The 17,466-nt window shown below is 51.7% G+C and overlaps 2 protein-coding genes across 4 annotated transcripts in view; one reads left to right on the top strand and one right to left on the bottom strand.

Moving 5' to 3' along the window:
* G6PD (glucose-6-phosphate dehydrogenase) overlaps positions 1-5,496 on the bottom strand; it is an 18,464-nt gene extending 12,968 nt beyond the window's left edge. The window contains exons 1-2 of one of the 2 annotated variants that reach the window (XM_006899913.1): positions 5,470-5,496; positions 254-379 (exon numbers count right to left, since the gene is read on the bottom strand). In XM_006899913.1, coding sequence (XP_006899975.1) covers positions 254-373 — 120 coding nt within the window. In that variant the 5' untranslated portion in view covers positions 374-379; positions 5,470-5,496. Of the gene's footprint in view, positions 1-253; positions 381-5,469 lie in introns of those variants that run through there. The other variant, XM_006899912.1, reaches the window with a different exon arrangement.
* IKBKG (inhibitor of kappa light polypeptide gene enhancer in B-cells, kinase gamma) lies at positions 5,154-16,419 on the top strand. Of its 2 annotated transcripts, XM_006899914.1 has the most exons (9): positions 5,154-5,340; positions 8,898-9,109; positions 11,827-11,945; positions 13,184-13,336; positions 14,411-14,507; positions 15,097-15,240; positions 15,668-15,810; positions 15,958-16,025; positions 16,265-16,419. In XM_006899914.1, exons 1-9 carry the CDS (start codon positions 5,154-5,156, stop codon positions 16,417-16,419), a joined length of 1,278 nt encoding a protein of 425 aa, XP_006899976.1. The 2 variants fall into 2 exon arrangements, with proteins under 2 accessions (XP_006899976.1, XP_006899977.1); XM_006899915.1 differs by lacking the exons at positions 13,184-13,336; positions 15,097-15,240.
* Positions 16,420-17,466: the final 1,047 nt, after the last annotated feature.

The raw sequence follows: 17,466 nt of genomic DNA, 5'->3' as shown, positions 1-17,466 counted from the left end.
GGAGGAGGAGGAGGTGGTGGAGGTGTAGAAGGCAGGTGGTGGAGGAGAGAAAGGTGGAGATGGTGGAGGAGGTCTCAAGGACCTTCCAGCTCCAGGATGCGGGGCCCATGTTCCAGGGCTGAGTGCAGATTTAAAAACGCTCCCCGGTGCGGGGACGCTCCCCGGTGCGGGGACAGTGCTGTGAGGCCAAAGGCGTCCTGGTGGGTCTTCCACATAAGTGGGGAGAGAGGGGAGGCAAAGCCTGGAGACTCACCGAGGCACCCATGATGATGAATATGTGCGTGTCGGACTGGTGGAAGGCATTTCCCTGGTACAGCTCTTCCCGGAGGATCCCGCACACCTGGGTCCGGCTCAGGGCCACCTGCTCAGCCATGGTGTTCTCTGGGGGAAGAAAGGGCTGTTGGCAAACGCACAGAGTGGAGCACCCAAGGGATGCCGCCGGGACTCTGAGCAGGCTGGCGCCTGGTTACCGGAAGCCCCCGCCGGGACTGTGCCCGGGATCAAGCGGATCGCGTTGTGCATTAGCTCTGCCCTGCAGCCCTTCTCTCCCTGGCTGTCTTCTTTTAGGGACTGCGCTCACACAACATGCCCACTTCCCTCAAACCCTGCACTCATGTGGAAACTCAGCACCACGACGGAGAATGACCCAGCTCTACTACAGTAAACCTGGGCAAGCGCCCGTCTCGCTCAAGGTCCCCAGGCGTGTCTGCATGGGACAACAGGGTTTGCTAAGCCGCTCTCAACTCGACCCTGCTACCACACTACCAAGTAAGATCAACACCGCCGTCCCAAGCCCGCGAGCCCTGGCGGGCAGCACGCCTCTCAGCTCTCCAGCTCCCCTCAGCTAGGTAGGTTCTCAGTGCCGCCCCACTACCACCTTCAGCACTCGTACGGCGAGAAAGCACCGTCGTTTCCGGGGGCTGCGTCCCGCCGGCACATTTAACCGGTGGGGCGGGGCAGGGACCTTGGCTGAGCCTCAGGCGAGGTGCGCGGGGCGGGGCCTCGGCATATCCCTCCCGCGCGGGGCGGGGCGAGGGTAGGTGCGCACGCATCACAGGCCCACCCTGCAAACCGCCCCCCCCCGGCCCGCCCATTAGGTACCTGTGTGGCCTGCCAGATTGCGGGCCATTTTCTGTTCCTGTCGCTGTTGGCCAGTATCATCGGCTGCCTCTCTAGAAGTAACTCTTAGCCCACCCAGATGCAATTCCGCGGCGTTCACCCGAGTTCCCATCTCTAGCCCGGCCACGCCCCAACGCCCTGACTTTCCCGCCCGCCCCTAGAGGACCATGAGCCTTTGCGGAGCTCTGGACTTCCGCTGGCAGTGGGGCCACACCTCCTCTCCCCTCCCCTCCCCTGACTTCGCGGCAGGGTCTCCCTCCTGAAGCTCCGCCCTCTCATGGACTCTCCACCCGCTCCCTAGTGTTCCTGTTGGCCAGCCTCGTCTTGGATCCGCCCACGGCAGGGGTGGGACGACTGTTCCCCGGGAGACCCGAGAGTCGAGGGTGTAACGCCCTCTGGAGAGTGGTGGTGTTTCGGGAGACCATCTGTTGATGGCGAGCTGTGGCCTTCCTCCGTGCAAGCTACAGCCTTGAGAGGCCCACCCAACTCTTGTCACCGTCTGGGCTCATCGGGGCTTCCTGATTCGCTTCCGGATCCCACGGCTACGACAAAGGAAGCCGGAAGTGCAGGTTTCAGCGGTGGGAGGCAAGGGCAACAGCGGAACTAAGACCGTCTTGGAGCAGCGAGGATCTAGGATCTCTGGCAGCCTGTTGCTCCCGCCCTTCTAACGTCGGACCGACCCTGCTGACAGGTGCAGTCCTTTCCCCGAAGATAGGGTGCCTTCAGCGGGCGCTCTGTCACGTCGGGCTGCCCTCTCTTCGTGGGCCGGGTTGGTTGCAGCCGCGCGCTTCTAGAGCACCGGCAGAAGCGGGCGAATTCAGGCCCTGAGAATGCAGAGGCCAGCGGGACTGTTTGGCACCCTGCCTCCACCGGAGGGTCTAACCGTGAGGACTCTTCTAGTTGGGAGACATTATCTGTCCGTTAGACGTGAATGCCTTTGAAAGCATTAAGTTCCTTAAAAACGAAACAAACCACACACACCTGCATGTCTTTATGTGCCTTATTTGGTCAGTTTGCAAAAGCAGTTACTGTCTACTTGACCTCATCCCATAACTGCAAGCTGAGGATGATTTAATGAGTTTTGCTTGACCAGAAAAAGCAAAGGATGTTAGTGTACCTGGAGGACAGTGAGCTTGGGAGAGTAGTTGGAGATTTTCTCCTGGTGGGAACCAGAAGAGATAGGGCTTTGCAGGCCGATGGACGGACTTTGGCTTTCACACCGAGGGCAGTGTTCTGAGTAGAAAAGGAAGTCCCTTGCCGTAGAAGAGGGGAGATAATACATTTTGGGGGAAAGGTAGGAGCAGTTAGCCAGGTGGGAGACAATGGGGCCTTGGAGATTCTGTTATGTAAAACACCAGTGTGCACAAGAGTAGAGATGAGAGTCAGTTTCACAGGGAGCTCTGGTGGCCTTGTGGCAAGAAGCTGCTCTGCAATCCCGAAGGTGTGCAGTTCCAATCCACCAGATGCTCTGCTGGAGAAGGAGTAGTAACCTCCTCCAGTGCCAGCTGGATCTGATTCAACCGCATGCAACGAGTAAAAAAAAAAAAAAGTAGATTTCATCTACCCACCTCTCTGCTTTAGCCATTATAAGCTCTGGACTAACCTTGCTTGATCTCCACTCTTCCACATCCCTTTCCTGGTTTTGTTCTCCCTTAACAGTTGTAGTTAAAGTACTGGGAGAAATCTCTAAGAATTTATGGGCTTGGAGACCCGATGGAGGGCCTCTAGGTGTTGAACTTAATAGCAGTGGTTGTTGGTTGGTTTTTTTTAAATTGAGATATAATTCATGTACTGTATACTCCATCATTTTAAAGCACACATTTTAATTGTTCTCAGTATATTCCAACTTGCATCTCCCTTACCCAATTTCACAACATTCTGGTGATTCCAGAAGGAAATCCTGTGCACTTTAGCCCTTGTCCTTTACTCCTTCCCTGCCTCCTCTCTGCCACTGGGAACTGCGTGTGCTAGACTTTTTGTGTCAATGAAATAGTGTAGTGTGTGATTTAAAAAAATTTTTTTTTTAGTGTGTGAATTTTTGAGACTGATTTTTCCCCTCAGCATGTTTTTAATATTCACCCATGCCATGATGTAGGTCAGTGCTTTGTTTTTATGGTCAAATACTATCTGATTGTATGTAGATGTACTAGATTCTGTTACCTGCTGAGGTGTTTTGGGAGTTTCTACTTTTGGATACTTGTGGCCATGCATCCTCATTTCTTTAGTATATACATCTGGAGCTCTCATTATGTTGAAGCAGATTCCAGATAGCTTAAAGTTTCTTTTGTAACTATTTGGAGCAGATTCCAGATAGCTTATAATTTCTTTTGTAACTATTCAATATGCACTTTTTAGAGAAAGGACTTACTAAAATAGCAATAAAATGAAATCTGTCATTATCATATCCAAGATCGTTATCTTTGATTGTTTAGTGTCACCAAGTGGATTTTGGGATTCCTTTTATTGGATTTTCAGATGAATTAGGTGTGAGAGAAAGAGAAGCCCAGACTGACTCCCAGGTGTCTGTCTGGAGAACTGGAGGGTGGATGTGATACACAAGAATGGAACTGGCTTTTGGGGCCTCTCAGCGGTACGGTTTTCTATCAGATAGCGTTGAGAACATTGTGAGCTATCCACGTAGATGTGTTGTCTGTTCTGGTGCTCAGGTTTGACACTAGAGACTACATAGCATTCCTAATGCCGTGAATGTAGTTACAGAAGAAGTCTCAGGCCCCCATCCTGGGCACCCCAGCATGAAGGGGAGAAGAGGCGGTGGCAGTGAAAGGACCCAGGAGTGGGGAATGTTCTGGAAGCCGAGGATGGAGGGTCTGTCAAGGAAGAAGAAGAAGTGGAAATGCTCTTCCTTCAGTCCTGCTGGGCAGGATCTCAAAGGGCTGAGGCTGGTACCCTTCTCCACAGCCTCCCTCCACTTCATAGGGAATGCAGGCAGCTCGGACTGAAAGCCCAGTTCTCGCTTTCTGTGTCCTCAGCACCTGGTGGCTTACTGGTAAGGAATTGTGCTGCCAATACAGAGGTATGCGGTATAAATCCACCAGCTGCTCCTTGAGAGAAGGAAGGGCAACCTCTGCCCATGTGATTTACTGCCTCTGAAAACCCACTGCAGGGTCAGCAAGGGGTCAGTTCCGACTTGACGGTATACAGTGGTGACAGCACATCTCACATACCCTGGGACACCCTCTACTTCCAGGATACAACCTTCAGACTGGCAACAACAGTACCTGTCACACACCCTGTGGCACCATGACTCAGGACACAACCATCAGACTGGCAACAATAGCACGTGTCACACACCCTGGGGCACCCTCTACCTCCAGGACACAACCATCATACTGGCAGCAACTGAAATGTATTCTCCCACTTTTCTAGAGGCTAGAAGTCTGGAGTTAAGGTTGTGTTCCCTCCAGAGGCTTGAGAGAGGGTCCTCCCTTGCCTCTTCCAGTCTCAGTGACTCCAAGCATTCCTTGTTTTGTGGCTGCATCACTTCAGTCCCTGTCTCCATCTTCCTGTGCCTTCCTCTCTGTGTCTGTTTCTTGGAAGAACTCCAATCTTTGGGTTTAGGAACCATCCAATTAAGCCAGAATGAGATCATCTCAAGATCCCTCTATTTCCACCTTCAAGACCCTCTTTCTAAATAAGGTTTCAGGATTTCAGTTGTAGCCATATCTTTTGGGGGCCACCATTCAGTCCAGGACACTGACTCTTCCAAAGGCAGCCCTCTCGCTAACTTCCTGTGCTTGGCAGAGCTCTTAGCTTCAGCTTATGCTTGGAGGTGGGTGCCAAGTAGAGCTTAAAGCTAGTGTTGAGCCATCGTTTCGCAGCCACCTCAGGTGGTCTGCCAGCCCTGTCTGCTGCTTCTTTCTTTGGGACCGCAGGTGTACTAGCTGCCAGAAGTCCATTAGATGAGCTGATGGCTCTCAGACCCTTGTGCAGAAGCAACCTGTGGGCTCAGGGAAGCCTGCCAGGGCCCCTGTGGCACTCCTGCTGTCTTTCTCTTCCAGACTGCACTGTGTTGGATGAATAAGCATCTCTGGAAGCATCTGCCTTGTGAGATGGTGCAGCCCAGTGGGGGCCCAGTGGGGGACCAGGACGGGCTGACAGAAGAGTCTTCTCTGGGGAAGCCAGCCATGCTCCACTTGCCTTCAGAGCAGAGCACCCCCGAGACCCTCCAGCGCTGCCTGGAGGAGAATCAGGAGCTCCGAGGTGAGTAGGTTGTCATACGTTTTATGGTGGCCTGATGTGCCCAGTGTCCGGTATTCTGGCTGTGTATCCTGAGCCCAGAGTTAAGAGAGAGAGCATGGGTTTTGACTGTTCAAGGTCCGTGTTGATAGCTTTCCTGGCTCTCCTCCTCTGCCCGCCACGGTCATGTCCTGCCTAGCAGGCTGCTTTGCTCTCGTTCTCAGAAGGGTCAGGCCTTGAGGCCAAGTGACCTGTCCAAGTCCTGTGTGAAGCGCTAGAACTCCTTGTCTCTGTCAGATGGGTGCTGGCCATCAGGTCTGACAGTGTTGGTTCTAAGATACTCCAGACTGGGTGTGGGTGCTCAAGAAGGGAGGGAGTAGAGGTAACGGAGGACTTTGTGTCTGCTTGGAGCATTTGGGGGAAGACTTCCTGGAAGAAGGGGCATGAACCTAGTGTACACATGTGGTACAACTCTCCTGTGTCAACCCCAGAACAGACAGGACCAAGGAGAAAGAACATGGATTAGTGGTTGTTAGGGGCTGGGGAGGCAGCGCTAATGGGCATACTTTGGAGTGATGGAATGATCTGAACTAGATAGTGGTACAACATTGTGAAGAGACTGAAAACTACTGGACTGTCTACTTTAAAGGGTATATTTTATCTCTGTGAGAAACATAGAAAAGTAAAGCAATGTGAGTGAACTGGCCCTGGGCAGCCAGGCTGAACTCTGGCAAGCAGCAGAACAGCATGCGAGGAAGTGCCAAGACAGAGCCTTGGGTGAGGTGGGTGGCACCGAAGGTGGTAGTGTGGTTCTGGAGGCAGTTATATGGAGCCGTACTACCTCCTATTTTGGTGAAAGTCTTTCTTCAGTCAGGTGAGTCTGTCCCTGCTCGCAGCGCCAGGTTGATTCTGGGCTCCTACACTCGCCTACCTGGCTTTTCTTGGCTGGCATCCTCTGAGGTCTGTCCAGGCTCCTGGCTCAGTGTGGAAGGGAAGGATTCCTGTCACATGTACAGATGAAGCTCTGAGAGCTCAGGGCTGGCACATTGTCAACAGTGGACAGAGAAACATGTCTGTGCCACCAGCCCTCAGGTAGGGGGCCAGTCAGCAAGGCTGCTCTGTCCCGGGGTCTTCCCCCTGGTCCTGCAGGTACCCCAGGGTCATTTACAGAGAATAGGTCTTTAGTATGCACTTAAAAACTTTGTTGTGTCCAGGTATATCTAACTGAAAAATTTCTGTTTAGTCATACAGAAACTCAGGACCCCTTAAGCAATAGCTCCTCACTTCACCCTCCATCCAGCCCCCAGTAAACTCTACTTTTTCTCTCTATGAATCTACATTTTCTAGATACTTTATACAAGTGGGATCATAACAGTCTTTTTTTCTTTTTTTACTACCTTATTTCATTTAATATAATGAAATTTTCAAACAATAACACTAATATATGCAACCAAAATCTTGCAAAAGATTGTCCAAAAACACCTGGAACAGTACCTCGACAGAGCACCGTCAGAAATCCTCACTGCGTTTAGAAGAAGCTGTAGTACTAGAGCATTATCGCCAGTGTCAGATGGAACTTGGTTGAAAGCAGCAAGTGCCAGAAGGAGTTTTTGTGTTTTATGCAAAGGTATTTGACTGTGTGGATCACAACAAGTTGTGACTAACATTAAGAAGAATGGGAATCCCAGAAAACTGGATTGTGCTTATGCAAAACCTATGCGTAGACCAGGAAGCTGTTGTCTCAGTAGAGCAAGGGAACACTGTGTGGTTCAGAATCAAGAAAAGAACACGTCAGAAATGCTTCCTGTCTCCATACCTTTCCAATCTATAAGTGTGAAGATCATTTGAGAGGCTGGACTTTATGAAGAGGAATGTGGCATCAGGAATGGAAGAAGACTCACTAGCAACCTGTATTACACATATGACACCACTGTGCCTGCCAGAAGTGAGGCGGACTCAAAGCACTTGCTACAGAAGGTCAAGGATTGTAGCCTTTAATATAGATTGCATCTTAACACCAAGAAAACAAAGATCTTCACCACTGGACCAATTGACAATATCATGATGGGTGGAGAAAAGATTGAGGTTGTTAACAATTATATATTGCTTGGCTCCATAATCAACACTCTTGGCACCAGCGTTCAGGAAATCAAGACTAATTGCATTGGGAAAATCTGCTGTCAGGGACCTCTCCAGAGTACTGAAGAGCAACGATGTCAGTTTAGAGACTAAGGTGCACCTGGTCCAGGTCATGGTCTTTGCAATTACTTGCTATGCATCTGATAGCTGGACAATGACTAAGGATGACAGAGAAATTGATACTTTTGAGTTGTGGTGCTGGAGAAGAGTGTTGAACATACTGTGGAGCACCACGAGAACAACCAGTTCTGTCCTGGAGAGGGGAAGGATTTTGAAGCTCTGTCTCACATGCTCTGATCATGTGGCCAGGAGGGACCAGTCCTTGGGAAGGACATCATGCTTGGAAGGATGGAGGGACAGCCAGGAGAGGAAGACTGTGGATGAGGTAGATGGACACATGACTGGCAATGGGGTCAGGTGTGTCAGAGATGATGAGGTTGGCTGAGAACAGGGCTGGGTTCAGAGCCATTGTTCATAGGCTCTCTATGAGTCGTCACCTTGACGGCACATAACAACAGCTTCAAAATCCATGCATATTGTAGCATGTGTCAGAACTTATTTTCTCTGTATGACTGTCTCATATTCCATTCATCATCTGTAGATGATGGACACTTAAGAATATTCTTCCTAAAAAAAAAAATATTCCTCCTGTCTTTTTACTATCTTCAAAACAATACTTAATTGAGGGTTTTACTTCCTTTCTTACCCAAGAGTTACTTTTTTTTTGTTTCACACTTTCCTTCATTGACATATTTTATATGATCATTGCCATTCATGGTGTTTTATAGAATTAATTGCCATTGGACTATGCCCACCATTACCTTGTCTTTTCTGGTCACCACCAGATCTTGCCCATTTCCTTTACCCCCCCCCCACCAAATTGTGCGACCCTGTGATTTCCCCCCACCCCCTACCATCCTCACCCTTCTGCCAAATCCAAACCACAGCAAGATACCGTCTCACCCCAGGAGCAGTGGCAAAGTTTAACAGGACAGCAAGTCATAAATGCTGGAGAGGATGTGCTGGGATAGGAACTCTTCACCCACTGTTGGCACAGCCACTCTGGAAGGCAGTTTGGGGTTTCCTACTCCTGGTTTTTTGGCAAGTAATGCTGCAGCTGACTTTGCTGTACAAGGTCTATTTTTATTCCTGCTTTCATTTCTCTGGGTATGACCTAGGAGTGGAATTGCTGGGTCACATGGTGTTTCTGTGTTTAACTTTTTAAGGAACTGCCACACTTTCACCAGAGTGGCCGCCCTATTTAACACCAGCAATGGGAGAGGGCTGGGGAATGAGGACTGGAGAGATTTAGGGGCATGTTAGTGTAATTAGTTTGAAAGTGCCTGAACTATAAAAGGCATTGTGGACTTGGCCTTGCCATGGCAGTCCTGGCCTCAGGCCACAGGGCTCACTTTCCCCTCTGCTGTCTCCTCTGCTGCCAGATGCCATGCGGCAGAGCAACCAGATGCTTCGTGAGCAATGCGAGGAGCTGCTGCGTTTCCAGGTCAGCCAGAGAGAGGAGAAGGAATTCCTCATGCACAAGTTCCAGGAGGCCCGGAAGCTGGTGGAGAGGCTGAACCTGGAGAAGCTGGAGCTGAAGCGGCAGAGGGAGCAGGCCCTGCAGGATGTGGAGCACCTGAAGAGATGCCAGCAGGTAGCCCCTGAATTCTGGAAGAGGGAACCCCAAGAGGCTCATGGGCCTCTGAAAGCCACTGTAGTCCTCAGGATTTGTCACAGCCCAGGGCTGCCGTTTAAAATCTGCAAATGTGAAAGGTAAACAGGGCCAGGGGCCAGGAGAGACTAGGCACCAGCTTCTAAGGGCTGGAGGTGGAGGAGAGCAGCAGGAATGGCAGGCAGGCCAGGCTGGGCCCAGTGGACCTGAGGAGGGCCTGGGGCGCTGGGACTGGCCGGCATGGTGGCTTGCTGTAGAACACCGAGTGGAGGGCTGTGGGTGGAGGAGAGAGCCCTCTTGGAGGCCCGTTGCAGTTACCCAGGAAGGGATCGGTCCAGCAGGTCTGGGGTGTCTGTAGTTGTTCAGTGCTGCTGAGTTAGAATGAAGTGCTTCCCAGGCCTGTGCCGTCTCCTCATCTTTGCTGTGCTTGAACCTGTTATTGCCACTGTGTACCCCATCTCCTTGAGAGTCTTGCTTGCCTTCTCTGACCCTCTTCTTTTTTCCCCCATTCATTCATTGTTGCACTTTTCTCCCCTCCCAACCCTCCCCCCTAGTACACTACCCTCTTGTAAAAGTAAAAGAAAAATTCTTTCATTGTTTTACAAACCCTCCCCCAGGTTCACTCCACCATGTAGCCTTCGCTCTAGACTCCTGTCATGACAAAAATACCTAACCACATATCCCTTTTAAACAGTTTTCTCCCTCATGTATTTCAGTGCAGTATACATTATTGAACCCATCTTTCTCAGTCTCCCCCCAACCCCGATGTCAGTCCTGTTTTACAACAGTGGCACCATGCAGTATTGTCCTTTTGTGACTGAGATATTTTACTCAGCATAATGTTCTCCAGGGTCACCCATTTTGAATAATATTGCATGAGTTCCTTGTTTTTCAATGCAGCATAGTATTCCATTGTGTGACTATACCACAGCTTCTCTATCCATTTGTTTGTTGATGGGCACCTGGGTTGTTTCCAACTCCTTGCTATTGTGAACAAAGCCACAATAAACATGGGTCTGCATATATCTGCTTGGATGTCATTTATGGTCTCTTTGGGGTATATTCCCAGTACTGGAATTGCTGGGTTGAATGGTATCTCTATTTGCAACTTTTTGGGAAAGTGCCATACTGGGTTGCACAGTAGTTGCACCATTTTACATTCCCACCAACAGTGAATAAGGGTTCCAGTTTCTCCACAACCTTGCCAGCATTTGTTGCTTGCTGTTCTGTTAAATTTTGCTGTTCTGACTGGAGTGAGATGATATCTCATAGTTGTTTTGATTTGCACCTGTCTTAGAGCTAGGGATTTTGAACATTTCTTCATGTGTTTGTTAGCCATCTGAATGTCTTCTTTGGTGAAGTGTCTGTTCATATCCTGTGCCCATTTTTCTGTTGGATTATTTACCTTTATCTTGTTGTGGTGCTCAAGTATTTTATACATTCTGGGTATAAGTCCCTTATCTGACATGTCATTACCAAATACTTTTTCCCAGTCTGTGGCTTCCCTTTTGACCCTGTTGGAGAAGTTTTTGGATGTGGACCCTCTTCTTTAACAAACGTGATGTCTTTCTCTGAAAACAGAATCCTTCTGCTAACGTGTTCAAACTGTATCAGAATCAGCCTTTCCATCCTTGCTTTGAGGAGTAGTCCAGCTGCACTTTGCAGAGACAACTATCTTTGTTTTTTGGGCAGCCCCGGTTACTGTATTCCAAAGCAAGGTGTGACCTTGACCTATCTCCTGACAGATAATCTCTAAACATTGGGAATACCTTGCCTGGTGAGAGGGCCTTTGTTTACCAAGGCCCCATCAGAAATCACTGTTTGCCTCTTTGCTGAGAGGACAACTTGGAGCTATTATTAGGGTCACAGCAGGAGGTCAGTATGACAGTCTGTTGGACACCGACCCAGAGGTGATTGTAGTACCGGGGTGGCAGTGGCTGTGGTGAGAAGTAACCTGATATTGACTGAAAAGAAAACATGTATAGGTCCCGAGGCGGAAGCCTGTGTGGGGTCCAGGATCTGAACTTTGTGGTTCAGAGATAGTAAAGAACTGGCTGGTAGGTTCAGAAGTCTAAGGTGGTAGATGGTGAGACGCCCACAGAAGCCAGTGTGTGTAGAGGCAGGAGTAGCAGATGCTACTGAGGGTCCTGGGCCACTTGGATGAGATGAGGAGGGAGCCAGAGGATGATGAATGTAGACAATTCATGTTGGTCCATCCTCTTTCATGGCTTCATGCCCGTGGAATGGGGCAGACAGCTTCCTCAGTGTCTCTCAGAGTTTCAGCAAGGGTGGAGGGTGAGGCGGGATTCTCAGGCTGCGATCTTGTGGCTGCTAGGTTGCTAGTTTCACTCCCACACCTTGCTCAATGGCCCAGGCGGTGGCTATGTTTGTATCCCCTTGGTTGCATCTTTCCGCTAGTACTTTGTTTCCTTTTTGAGGTCGTGGGTCTGGGGTGTGGATAGATGGAACTTGGCCCCTTTCCTGCCTTTTGGAGGTGAGGAATGAGGATGAAGAGGGAGGGTGGGCTGGGGATGCAGGGGGCTGTTGAGGTGGATGTGAGGGCAGGGCCTTGGAGTTGGGGTGCTAAGGAAAATGCAGAAACTTCTCAGTGTATGTGCCTTAGCCTAAGACACCAGTGAGGCAAGGAATGGGGCATCAGCGAGTCAGGAAGTTGACAGGACGTGATTTTATTCCTGCAGCAGATGGCTGAGGACAAGGCCTCGGTGAAAGCGCAGGTGACGTCCCTGCTGGGCGAGCTCCAGGAGAGCCAGAGTCGTTTGGAGGCTGCCAACAAGGACCGGCAGGCTTTGGAGAGCAGGTGAGTGGAGAGAGAGTGTTTGCCCTGGTAGCTACTTCAGTATTTCAAGAAGAGGCCTGTTTAGGGGCTCTCAGAATGGCTGGTGGGGTCATTTGACCTCCAGTTTCACAAAGGGGAAGGAGAACTGGCGTCAGCTTAAGGCTTATTCCTGTGGGGTGAAGGCCAGGTATACCTTCTCTCTTCCGTCTTTTTAGCAATCTTGATATTAGCTGCCCCCACCAAGCACTCTACTGTTCTGCTGTGTTCAGTTCATTTGTTGCAGTGGCAACACAGAACTCTGGTAATACTCAGAATTACGTAGTTTATTAGAGACATAACAGATTATAGTATAGGATCAGGAAGGATACAGAATGCAGTTCTTCTTGCTCGTGCCTGCAGGGGGGCCTCTTCCTGGTGTTTGGCCCCTTGTCTTTCAGCCCCTAGGGCCTCTGTGTTAACATGGCTCATTAACTTTGCCAGTAAGTGCCCAGAGGTTTCCCCCTCCACCAGCCAGCCGCGGCCTGCAGGTGCTCAGCTCTAGCTCCATCAGCCAGCAAGCCTAGTTCCGCTGAGATGCCTCTTGCCACTGTTTCTCTACTGCTGCTTCTGTCCCCACTGTCCGCATTGTTACAACTCTGTCTTCAGGGTCATGGAGGTTCTTAGCACAGGGATGCTGGGTCCCAAAGTTGTTTTCTTTTTGTCATGAGATTCTCCTTTCTGTCTCTGGGATTGCTCGGAGTAGCCCTGCTGGTTGACAAAACTGACCAGTCTTGTTGGCTTTCCACACAGTCATTTGCATGATCCCACCTCCCCCCGGGTGCCAGCACTTTATTTACATTATTAATATGTAACCTGCTCCTCTTGGTGGGCTTTTGAGCACCTTGTTTACACAGCCCCACTCAATCACTTAGTGTCCATTCTCGGACCATGGTGGGGATCGATCCATCGGACAACAGGGCCTTCTGGGCGCTCAGGGTCCAAGCTGGCGTTCTGTCTCTTCGTTTTTCCCAGATTTTGGACCATTTCTTTAGGGGACATTTTGAGAGTCCCCAGGGCCACACTCATGACCAGGGTTTGACTGGAAGGGCATTCTCAGCAGGGCCCCTCTGGTGCGAGTGGAAGCTCAGCCACGCGGGCCTCCCCTCTGGGCTCCTCTCCGTGCCCTCTGCCTGCCGCTTCCCCAAATGCCAGCCGCCGGGCTTGGAGCACAGTCATGGCTGGAGCAAGGCCTGCTGCTGTCCCCTACCCCCACCCACCAGGGTCCGGGCGGCCAGCGAGCAGGCCAGGCAGCTGGAGAGCGAGCGGGAGGTGCTGCAGCAGCAGCACAACGTGCAGGTGGATCAGCTGCGCATGCAGAGCCAGAGCGTGGAGGCTGCACTGCGCATGGAGCGCCAGGCTGCCTCGGAGGAGAAGTGAGTAGCCTGAGTGGCCTGGTGGGTGGGGAGCCGCCGGGCCCCGTGGGCTATACTTGGACGGGAGGGCAAAAGGAGGAGGCTGCCGAGGTAAGAGGCTGAGTCTGTCCTTTAGCCTTGCTCATTAGTCACAGGTGTGGAAGGTTAACAACAACAACATGGAAGGTTAGAGGTCACAGGCATGAATGCTTAGCTGGGAGAATGGTCCCACTGTCTCCTCACTTCATAGTACTGATTTGAGCAAGGAGCTTCTGTGTGGCTGGTGCCAGTTTGTCTCATGTGGCAGTGGGGGTCCCATGTGTCTTTCAGTCATTCTTGTGACCCTAGATTGAAGGGACATTGGTCACTAAGCTGTTCCCCCTCACCCAGACCTCATGTGGATAACTTTTGCTGAGTTTCCTACTCATTTTTTCCCCTACTCATTCTTTTTAAACTTGCTAGGAGAGTCACTATTGAAGATTCCATTTGATAAATCGCATTTCCCCTTTTCTTCCACATGTACAGATGAGCAGTTATTAGGAAGCAAGTGTGTGTGTGTGTGTGTGTGTGTGTGTGTCGGGGGCCTCTACCCGAGTACCTCAGCCGGTGTGTGTGTGTGTGTGTGTGTGTGTGTCTCTGTCTCTGTCGGGGGCCTCTACCTGAGTACCTCGGCCGGTGTCTCCTTGCTGTGTGGCAGTCACACCTCCTCTTTGAAGCACCCAGTGTCATCTGTTGTTTGGCCCACACACGTCTGACAACCGGTTTTCTAGTGGCATCCTGTCCTGGTCCACGTGTGGCTGCGGGTGGTGCCTTAGTCGCCTTTCAGCTTTGTTCTCAGGAGTGCGTAGGACAGGAGGACAGTTCTCTTTCATTATGGCTTTCTTCCCCCCTTCTTCAAGATACTAATTTTAAGAAAAAAAGATAGTAACCATTGACCAGCTCAGCTGCTCTCAGATTGAGAAGACAAGTGCATCCTTGGAATGCCCATCCAGGGCCTGTTTCATGACCAAATGGAAGAGGGTTGAATGTGAACAGGAAAAGGTGCGGTGGGCCCAGGAGGAGGCTGGGTCTCATTCATAAGCTCATTTCTCTTAGGCGCAAGCTGGCTCAGTTACAGGTGGCTTATCACCAGCTCTTCCAAGACTATGACAATCATATCAAGAACAGCATGGCCAGCAGCGAGCGGAACCGAGTGAGTGCGGGCGGGGAGGTCCGTGCCCCTTGCGCCCCTGCAAGAACATCCCTGCTGTGTTTTGGGGTGAACTTTACGCGCTCCATGCCCCGCTTGAGGGAAGGACGGCGTGGGGCCTGGTGCTAGCCTGCTAGTCTAGGCTGTGGGAAGACTTGATGAGTGACGGCCCTTGGTGGGAGGTGGTACAATGGGGAGTCTGCAGAGTGATCTGCTTGGCCAGGCCTCCAGGTTGCTTGCAGGCTTTCCCCAGAGGCCCATTTCTCGAGGGTCCTGATCACACCTTTCCTAGCCTGGACACGCTTTCTGAAGGACACTGTCTTGGAGTTGCTCAGACCGTGTGAGGATGTGTCCCCCAGAGCATGGTTAGGACAGCGGGGTGGGAAGACACTTGCAGACAGTGTCATTACCTCAGAGGGAGTGTGGCCTTTGTCCCCTGAAGGCCCATGACTCCTGAAGGAAAATCCCCACTTCTGACCCTCGAGGCCTTGGCAGCCACTACATTTGTCTCTTGTGCTCAGCCCTGGGGCTAAGTGGGCTGGCCTGGCCTGGCCACTGGCAGAGGCCTCTTCCAGCTCCTGCCTGCTTCTAGGGCCTGCACTGGGAAGATCTGAGGCAGCAGCTGCAGCAGGCGGAGGAAGCTCTGGTGGCCAAGCAGGAGCTGATCGACAAGCTGAAGGAAGAGGCGGAGCAGCACAAGGTGGTGATGGAGACTGTGCCGGTGCTGCGGGCCCAGGTGAGGCCTTGTTCTCATCAAAAGCTGCCTTTTCAAACTTCAGCTACATGTGGTTGGTAGTGTTTGACAGGTAATCAGCTGTGTGTTCTTGGTGTGCTCTTCCTTTCTTCTCATTTTAACTATTTGTGTGTGTATAGTTCAGTGACATCATAGTCACACTGGGAAATTGACAGATTTTTTTTTAGTGTCCCCTGTAAACGTCACCTCCCTGTCTCTCTTCCCAGCCCCAGTAACTCCTGATAAATGTCAGGTTCTCTGCATTTCACCTCTCCCCTTGACATGGTCCTTGAACCAGAAGTCACTGAGATGCTCCCTTTCTTGGCCCTGCCGTGAGCTCGGGGAGGCAGCTGGGGGTCCGCTCTGACCCTCTGTCTAGCCTTGAGGCCTGAAGCCCCCACCCAGGCAGCTCCTGTCTTGGGTTTATCAGGCGGACATTTATAAGGCCGACTTCCAGGCTGAGAGGCAGGCACGGGAGAAGCTGGCCGAGAAGAAGGAGGCGCTACAGGAGCAGCTGGAGCACCTGCAGAGGGAGTACAGCAAGCTGAAGGCCAGCTCGCAGGAGTCCACCAGGTGGGGCTCCTGGGAGAGGAGGGGGGTGCCAGTGGGGGCCTGGGGCCGCCGGCAGGGATGTGGGCACACTGGTCTCCCCCCTGCCCTGCCCCTGGCCCCGTAGGCACTGTGTGCATGTGTGCTGATGGCAGTGTTTCTGTCTCCAAGGGCCCTGATTGAGGATATGCGGAAGCGGCACGTGGATGGGGCTCAGGCACCCTTGCCCCCTCCAGCAGGTGAGTGGCCATTGACCCACTAGTCTCTAGGGGGAGGAGTCTGTGCTGGAGGAAATCCCATCATGGCCTCCAGACTGACAGTCTGAATCTGGGTGAGGCCATCTCTGTTAGTGTCTTCTGTCCTGCGGAGGCCACCCGGAGGCCTCCCATGAGAGATGAACTGGTAGCTGGACAGGGGCCTGTGCGTCTGTGCCTTTTCTCCCCTCCGTTCTCTGCCCGCCCGAAGGCCCCGACTACAGTGCTCCTTCTCTTCCCAGGCTCCTTTCACCTGGCACTGCCCAGCCCGAGGAGGAGTCCCCCTGATGAGCCACCTGACTTCTGTTGTCCCAAGTGCCAGTACCAGGCTCCGGACATTGACACCCTGCAGATCCACGTCATGGAGTGCATTGAATAGGGCCAGCGTGCGCAAGGCCCCGCGTGGCTGACCAGGCCAGGACACATCAGTCCAGGGTGAAGGGCTAGTTCACAGAGGGACTGCTGCTCTGAGCCCCATCAGCTAGCTCGGCTTCGGCTCTGTGGGGATCGCTGCTCTTTCTCCTCCTCATCCTGTGCCCTCTGCGTTCTGCCCCATCTGCTTGACCCGCTTGCTGCAGGAGCCTCGCCCTCCCAGCCTCACATGGGGAACCACGGATCCAGGCATGCCATTGACATCGTCATTCTCCCCGGTTATCTTTGGGGCTGTCTGAGTCAGAGATGGTGGCAGTGGCACTCACGGTCCTCTACTGGCCGGGGGCCTTGTTTTGTGTGCCCCCCTAACGTGGCACCTGATTTCCCCAGCCTTGCCATCAAGGGAGTGAGGCCAGCCTTTTGCCCACTTTGCTGTTAGATTTCTAGATCTTCTGTTACTTGGTTTTTAGGAGATTTTTATTAACAGAATTAAGTGTTGTTTGCCTTTTCTCCAGGGGCACTAGTGGTACAGTGGTTAAGGCGAAGTGGAAAGGGACTTCGTTGTCTAGATAATGGTGAGGCACTTGGCTGCTAACTCGTGGTTCGAAGCCACTGACCGACCTGCTGGAGACGATGCAGCAGCCCGCTCCCGTGAGGATTTGAACCTGGAAACCTGTGGAGTAGCGCTCCTGTATCCTGCAGGGCTGCTGTTAGTCAAAATTCATGTTTTGCTTTTGATCTTTTGTCTTGAAGTTTTAAGTTTTGATATCATCCCATTTGTTAGTCATTTCTTCGCTTGCTTTGAGTTCCACTCGTGACCCCCTCATGGTCTGATGGAAGGAAACTTCCTACACACTCTCAGAGTTTAGCCTTGGCTGTTGATGCCCCATGGGAGCAGTGGCGGCCATGTTTCCACACAGACGGGTTTCTGCCCGTGTCCTTGCACCAGCTTCAGATGCCCCCAGTCCTGCTAAGATGATAAACAACAGTGAACTTTTCACTTTATTGTTTGACAAAGTTCTGAGCATTTTCCAAGATTTCAAAGTCATGGGCG

This window comes from Elephantulus edwardii, unplaced genomic scaffold (assembly GCF_000299155.1).
Source record: "Elephantulus edwardii isolate Elephantulus edwardi_28Jun2011 unplaced genomic scaffold, EleEdw1.0 scaffold00269, whole genome shotgun sequence".
Classification (NCBI taxonomy): Eukaryota; Metazoa; Chordata; class Mammalia; order Macroscelidea; family Macroscelididae; genus Elephantulus; species Elephantulus edwardii.
Note: the sequence above shows the minus strand (reverse complement) of the source record. Positions and strands in the feature narration are given on the sequence as shown.

Bases quoted from the DNA above. Each gene is read 5' to 3' on its own strand.
- IKBKG (XM_006899914.1), top strand. From the start codon at position 5,154: ATGAATAAGCATCTCTGGAAGCATCTGCCTTGTGAGATGGTGCAGCCC. The intron at 11,946-13,183 runs GTGAGTGGAGAG...CCCACCCACCAG, and splicing joins CGGCAGGCTTTGGAGAGCAG to GGTCCGGGCGGCCAGCGAGC. The intron at 13,337-14,410 runs GTGAGTAGCCTG...CATTTCTCTTAG, and splicing joins CAGGCTGCCTCGGAGGAGAA to GCGCAAGCTGGCTCAGTTAC.